Raw genomic sequence first — 7,500 nt, forward strand, 5'->3', positions numbered from 1 at the left:
AAGATACCACATTAAACGGTAGTTAACCATTCGCTCTAGTAGTATGCACAAGCAGCTAGTTAGAGCGATGGGGCGATGGTCTTGAGGAAGGGTACCCGATTTATTGGGTTTCAGGAAGGGGAGGATAAGAGCTTCTCGTCAATGAGAAGGAACATTTCCTGACGTTCATATGTGGTTGAAAATTGTCAACAGGGAAGAACAGTAGTCTATACCGTTAGGGCCTTCATGAGTGTTGCGGCACGACTGTAAGGCAGCATTGAGTTCAGAGGAAGAAAAAGGAGCATTATAAGACTCAACAGAGGATAGGGTGAAGATAACGGGGGTGCGTTCCCTGATGGTCTTAATAGAAGAGAAGTACAGAGAAAGGTGAGAACCACTACTGACCTGGCTGAAATAGTCACCCAGTTCATTAGCGACTTGGAGAGGATCAGAGATGAGTATCTTGAATATCGAGGACGGGGGCTGGATGGGGGCATGTTTGCCTGATAGTTTATGGATCCAGCGTCAAACAGTTGAGATAGATGTAGATGTAATTGAGGAAACATAATTTCGCCAGCTATTTGTTTTACTGTTCCGGATTACGACGAAGACAGGCAGATGCTCTTTTAAAGGAGATAAGGGCCGATAGTCAATTAGGGGTGCCTCGTTTATAGCGGTAACTGTTCCAGGCTGCACGTTTTAAGCAAAGATCTTTAGTGCATTCGGAATTCCACCATGGAACACATTTGTAGGTATGGGGTTTTGAGGCTCGAGGAATAACTGGGCAGCTCTTAGGACTGTAGTTGCGAAACATTGTATCATATCTGAAATGGACGAGGAGGAGGATGGAGGGGTAGGAATGGCAGAGAGTGAGGTGAAAGTACGCCAGTCAGCTATATCAAAACACCAGCGTGGGGAGTTAGGAAGTGGTACATATGAAGTAGGTAAAAGGAGAACTGGAAAGTGGCCACTATAGAGAAAGTGGTCCAGAACTCATCGTCTGGCTTCACGTAGAGTAAGACCAAGTCTGAATCTGAGAGTTGCCACCTCATACTCAAACTCGTAGGTGGGGCAGTCCTATAAAATACATTATGGGGGCCGTCACAGGTGGCACATGTGCGTGACTGTGCAAAGCAGTTTGATCGAGTATGACCAGGTTAGACACACAGAGGGCATCTGGCTGTGGAACGTAACACTTTTGGCACTGGCGGGGAGGATAAATGGTCGGACAGGGAGGGATTCTCCACCAATGTAAGTATTAAAGGGAAGGTCATGTCTACGGAAAGTAATTTTGGCAGTGTTAGTGGAGTTCTTTCGATAACCTCTGGGGGGAATGGAGTAGCGCTGTACTGATATCGCATCATAGTCCGTGAGGCAGGCGTGTAAGTCTTCTCCACAATCTGTCCAATCTTTGTTATAGATAGGTCAATTTGCTAGGGAGATAGACAGTTCCAGTGCAAGTATTGAGGGTTGGATGAGGTTCTGTGGAATGGGGTTACCAGAGAGATCAGTTAGATTTGATAAATGCTATAGGAACGAGACAGGAACGATTGGGTTGGCTACGGAGAGACTTTGCCCACTTTCTGAAAGAGTAGTCAGTTGTCAGAGTAGGGAGCTGTGGGATGGATCACGAAAAAATCAGTCCTATTTGGCTGGGCTAAATAGGGTATTTAAGATATTTGTAGATATGGGGGTAGTAGAAGGACGGGGGAGTGTGGAAGAGGGAGTAGTGTTGGGGTAGTAGAAAGACGGGGGAGTGTGGAAGAGGGAGTAGTGTTGGGGTAGTAGAAAGACGGGGGAGTGTGGAAGAGGGAGTAGTGTTGGGGTAGTAGAAAGACGGGGGAGTGTGGAAGAGGGAGTAGTGTTGGGGTAGTAGAAAGACGGGAGTGTGTGGAAGAGGGAGTAGTGTTGAGGTAGTATTATAGAGAGGTGGGCAATAAGGCTGTAAAGTAGAAATAAGGAAGGATGGGGTAGTTGAGGAAGAAGGTTGTGGGGATAAAGGTGATGAAGTCAAGCATGTTGGGAGAGTAGAAATGTCTCCTGAGGGTTGAGTGTTGATTTGGGTGGATAATGTACTAGTAGGCTTTGAGGAGGGGGTAGTAGTTATAGCGTTCGGAGCTGTAGTCAAATGAGAGCCCTGGGTCAGGGAATCAAGAGAGTTTGTATTGGTGGGGCTATTTGATGAAGGGGCAAGCCACATTGCCCCTAATAATGGTATAACATCTTCATTATTGGCTATGGTAAGCCTGGAGTATGTTGGGGAGAGAAACAGTCCACCCCTCAGGGTCCCCTTAAGGGGTAAGGGCTAGGCAACTTAAACAGGAAAACCGTGCCCATGGCTCCCTCAGGCCGTTCAGGAGTGGCACAAAGTCAGCCTTTCATCCTTTCTGCACGGCTCTCACACCTTAGGAAGTGGATAGTAGAAGTGCTTGGGGAAGGGACGGAAATGAAAAAGCAGGAGGGGGGAAAAAAAAAAAAAAAAAAAAAACATACAAAATTAGTTGAGTCAAGGGCTGAGTCCCAAGGAAGGGGAGTTCCCCAGCATTGGGTCCCAGTCTCCACCTCCTAAGCCCCCCACGACAACAATGGGCAAGGGAATGGGAAGGTTCCCCAGGCAGTTTATGACTGGCAAAGTCAGCCTTTCATCCTTTCAATGCAGTTTAGGAGATGAATAGTAAATGGGGTTAGAGAAGAGACGTAAACAAAAAGGGGGAGAGAAAAAGACAGTGCAAAATTAGTTGAGTCAAGGGCTGAGGCCCAAGGCTGGGGTGATCCCCAGCACTGGGTCCCAACTCCAAGCATGGGATTGGAAGGAGGGTGTTTTTAATGAAATCTTGCAAGAAGGGAATATAACTCTTTTGGCTACTTTTAGTGTACTGGTGGCAGCAGCATGATGCTCTTTTCTGGGTTCACATGAACTGATCTTACAGCTATTTTGGAGATTTAATTGTTCATCCATTCAATATTTTTTTGTTACACTTGGCCAGTGTGTCAATCATTCTGCTGAGGCATATCCTCTTTGATTAAACACAAAACTGCTGCTGTTAGTGTCTGTAAGTACAGGAAGAGGAAGACACATTACTATTCATCAGTAGGCCACTTTGGTTCATTACCCTTTCTTGAAATTCTTCAGACTCAGTCAATGATGCCATTCAATCGCTTTTTTCTTACACACCTGAGAAATTTAGAACAAATAATAATTTGTCTTGCTTCCAGTAATAAAAAAAAAAAAAGAGTAATGGCTTATCCAATCTTGGCCTTCTTTTCTAGTAAAACTATGGCAAGGTAAACAGAAACTGTTATTTGGTTACAAAAGGCCAATAGATGTAGTTCCTTTATGATTAAGTATCATTTTTGAGTCGATATAAACAAACTCAAATTATAATTAAATAGTGAGTTTCAATCAAATTATTGTTCCTCCAAATAATATAAAAATAAAAGTATGATTATCTACAATATAAAATTTCACAAAATGACACTGCAGCAGATGAAGGTAAATGAACACAATTCTTTCCACTTTGTCTTAATAAACTCACATCACATAATTATTTCAGCATATGGAAGTACAAAGTCAAAACTGCAAACACAGAATAACAGTTGTATGCAAGAGTTCAAAAACATTTCTTCTTCGATAAATTTAATTTGCCGTAACAAGATAAACAAGAATTAAAACAGGAATGTACAACTAGTTAAAATTCACCAGGATTTGGACAAAGTTTGTACTATATATAAAGATCTAGAAGTTCTATCAATACATATTACATTTCTTTGGAACCAAGGAAAGTAAATACAACAAGCAAATAACATAAAACACAAACATTGCAATTCATATCATATCGACTCGTTATTACGAAAATACTATAAATCTCCACATATACTAAAATTTACTCTAAATATAAAATTATTTCCTTAATGTATATCAGTCCTTTTAAATACAGATTACCTTGATGAAACCCAAAATTAAATCTTATAACCAGGAATCCCTTTTCCCTAATAAAAATCTTCAACATTGCTGTTCCCTGAATCCTTCTTGTTCTTAATCTGGTCTTGGCTATTATACAAGTCTGCAATCTGAAAAATAGTAATAAGTGAAATATAAGTACATATGTAACTGTAAAGAAGAATAAGGAGGAGGAGGAGGAGGAGGAGGAGGAGGAGGAGGAGGAGGAGGAGGAGGAGGAGGAGGAGGCGGAGGCGGAGGAGGAGGAGGAGGAGGAGGAGGAGGAGGAGGAGGAGGAGGAGGAGGAGGAGGAGGAGGAGGAGGAGGCGGAGGAGGAGGAGGAGGAGGAGGAGGAGGAGGAGGAGGAGGCGGAGGAGGAGGAGGAGGAGGAGGAGGAGGAGGAGGAGGAGGAGGAGGAGGAGGAGGCGGAGGCGGAGGCGGAGGCGGAGGCGGAGGAGGAGGAGGAGGAGGACGAGGAGGAGGAGGAGGAGGAGGAGGAGGAGGACGAGGAGGAGGAGGAGGAGGAGGAGGAGGAGGAGGAGGAGGAGGAGGAGGAGGAGGAGGAGGAGGAGGAGGAAGAGGAGGAGGTGGCAAAGGAGGAGGAGGAGGAGGAGGAGGAGGAGGAGGAGGAGGAGGAGGAGGAGGAGGAGGAGGAGGAGGAGGAGGAGGAAGAAGAGGTGGCAAAGGATGAGGATGAGGATGAGGATGAGGATGAGGATGAGGATAAGGATGAGGATAAGGATGAGGATGAGGATGAGGAGGATGAGGAGGGGAGGCAAAGGAGGAGGGGGAGGCAAAGGAGGATGAGGAGGGGGAGGCAAAGGAGGATGAGGAGGGGGAGGCAAAGGAGGATGAGGAGGGGGAGGCAAAGGAGGATGAGGAGGGGGAGGCAAAGGAGGAGGAGGGGGAGGCAAAGGAGGAGGAGGAGGGGAGGCAAGGAGGAGGAGGAGGAGGAGGAGGCAAGGAGGAGGAGGAGGGGAGGAAGCAAGGAGGAGGAGGAGGGGAGGAAGCGAGGAGGAGGAGGAGGAGGAGGAGGAGGAGGAGGAGGAGGAGGAGGAGGAGGAGGAGGAGGAGGAGGAGGAGGAGGAGGCGGAGGCGGAGGCGGAGGCGGAGGCGGAGGCGGAGGCGGAGGAGGAGGAGGAGGAGGAGGAGGAGGAGGAGGAGGAGGAGGAGGAGGAGGAGGAGGAGGAGGAGGAGGACGAGGATTAGGAGAAGGAACAGGAGGATGAGGATGAGGATAAGGATGAGGATGAGGATGAGGAGGATGAGGAGGGGGAGGCAAAGGAGGAGGAGGAGGGGGAGGCAAAGGAGGATGAGGAGGGGGAGGCAAAGGAGGAGGAGGAGGGGGAGGCAAAGGAGGAGGAGGGGGAGGCAAAGGAGGAGGAGGGGGAGGCAAAGGAGGAGGGGGAGGCAAAGGAGGAGGAGGAGGAGGAGGAGGGGGTGGTACAGGAGGAGGAAAAGGGATGAAAGAAGTGACTGACAAACAAGCAGATTAACAGAAAAGATAGCAACTAAGACATATAACTGAGATCAGTTGAGCCAGTTCTGATGAATACAAATGGTATCTTACCTGTGATGCACTGGTAGCTTCTTCTGGTTTTTTATCTTCCCGAATTCTGAGAAATCTTGGGAATCTGAGAGAAATGCCCTTTTCTGGATCAACCTATAAACAGTATTAGAATACATTAGAAATATAAATTTGTTCTCTGACTATATTAGTTTAATTTTCAACAGTCAACTTACAACACAGCTAAAGCTTAATTAGTGACTTTTGGGCATATTCAAAACCACTCAAACTACATACTATTCCTGCCGCGGCTTTGTGTACAGGAGAAATGGAGAGGTCTGCACATTTGATCTCCCAGACCTGCACAGGTTCAAACCAATGGTCAGGAGCAATACTGTTTTCATATCTAGGGGGAAAAAATATGAAAACAGTTAACAAGAGTCCATTCCTATTAAGGAAACTTTGAGTCTCACTTTTTTCCAAAAAGAAACTGAAATCTTTCTCAATGTTTGCTGACTTGTAGTGTATACTCCATACAGGTCAATGATGTGAACATGAATTCACAAGATACATACCTGAAATAAGACTTTGGCTTTTCTATAATATGCTCCTTGAAGAAGGCAGTGTGCTTCTGTAAGTCTTCTTCTGTGAAGCCAGTACCAATCTGAAATATTCAACAAATACCAGTCAGTATATAGAAAAAAGTCTCTTTAGTTACAGAAGCACATACACATTTTCGTTTTGCAATACATTTGTGATTAGTTAACAACTCACCTTGCACAAAGACTGAAATTCTTCATTGTCTGGATCATAGCAAGCCAAGAGGAACCCTCCATATTGTCCTGTGCGCTTGCCTCGACCTGTGTAACCACCAATGACCACAACATCGATGGTGTCTCCAACCTAAAATTGTCAGTTAATGAATTATTACTTATAGACCTACTTTTAGGGTATAACTACATATTAACAGAAATGACATTATAAGCAATACCCCATCAAGGTAGTCTTTCTTCAGCTTCAGCCAGTTGTGTGATCGTTTTGCTATTTCATAGGTGGCATCTACATCCAATGTTTTCACCATCAGACCTTCACAGTTTCCTGTAAATTTATATAAATAAATGATAAAACTCTTAAAAAAAAAGAAAGGCATTTACTAACTGTACAAGTAATTTTAAAATAGTAATAAAAGAGTATGGACAGGATTTATTTCTGTATGATTCTAAAAGCATTCGCTCCCTTACTCAATGTTTTCCTTTAGCTACAAGACAGAACCTTGCTTCTTAAATATTTGTAACTAGACCAAAGTTGCATTTCAGATAAACAACAAAAGCCATGAAATATTTGACATGAAATTCAGTAAATAGATATTCAATTTGAATAGTAAGGAGCTGAAATACTACTCTAACATCTTTTCTCTTCTGAGCAGAATACCCAAGATATACAATAAAGAAAAGTTCAACCAAATAGATGTTTGCAAACTTTGACAAAAAAGTATTTGTTTGCATAAGAAATACTGTCCAATACCATGTAACTTATAAGGTTAGAAATATATATCAAGTAATAACCTTTGCTGAATAACATCACAAAAAATAATAATACCTAATAAGGAAATGATACATTACGATGTTATTAAAGAATACTTACCTTTAATGGATTCCTCTAGAAATTCTTCGATATCTTCAGTATTTGTGGAATCCATACTTTTAGCAAAGACAAATTCTCCTTCCACTTCTTTGAAGTTGTCTTGCAGCAAGGCCCGACGTTCCTCAAACGACTTTTTGACCAGTGACTTGCCATTCAAGTAGAGCAAGTCAAAGGGAAACACGCACACTTGTACTTTGATGTCCTTTTCATTTGCATCCTGATAAATATGATATAATCTTATAATTTCACTCACTCCAATTAAAATTTCAGTAAGCTTTTAGCTAATATGTGATTTACAAATTTAGATCAAGAAAAAAATATATAAAAAAAAATATTGATAAATCAGTAAAAATTTAAATACAAATCCATATAATGAACCTGACTCAGAGGGGATAACTACAATGATTTACATTACCTTTCTCTTTCTTGT

The 7,500-nt window shown here is 43.3% G+C and overlaps 1 protein-coding gene across 2 annotated transcripts in view; it reads right to left on the reverse strand.

Moving 5' to 3' along the window:
* Positions 1-3,489: 3,489 nt before the first annotated feature.
* LOC125029702 (DNA ligase 1-like) overlaps positions 3,490-7,500 on the reverse strand; it is a 17,532-nt gene continuing 13,521 nt past the window's right edge. For both annotated transcript variants that reach the window (XM_047619778.1, XM_047619777.1), the window contains exons 12-19: positions 7,486-7,500; positions 7,071-7,287; positions 6,418-6,524; positions 6,201-6,329; positions 6,002-6,090; positions 5,724-5,832; positions 5,490-5,582; positions 3,490-4,050 (exon numbers count right to left, since the gene is read on the reverse strand). The exon at positions 7,486-7,500 is cut by the window's right edge and continues 192 nt beyond it. In XM_047619778.1, the coding sequence (XP_047475734.1) occupies positions 3,970-4,050; positions 5,490-5,582; positions 5,724-5,832; positions 6,002-6,090; positions 6,201-6,329; positions 6,418-6,524; positions 7,071-7,287; positions 7,486-7,500 (840 nt within the window). In that variant the 3' untranslated portion in view covers positions 3,490-3,969. The remainder of the gene's footprint in view (positions 4,051-5,489; positions 5,583-5,723; positions 5,833-6,001; positions 6,091-6,200; positions 6,330-6,417; positions 6,525-7,070; positions 7,288-7,485) is intronic.

Source organism: Penaeus chinensis, chromosome 10 (genome assembly GCF_019202785.1).
Source record: "Penaeus chinensis breed Huanghai No. 1 chromosome 10, ASM1920278v2, whole genome shotgun sequence".
In the NCBI taxonomy this organism is placed as follows: domain Eukaryota; kingdom Metazoa; phylum Arthropoda; class Malacostraca; order Decapoda; family Penaeidae; genus Penaeus; species Penaeus chinensis.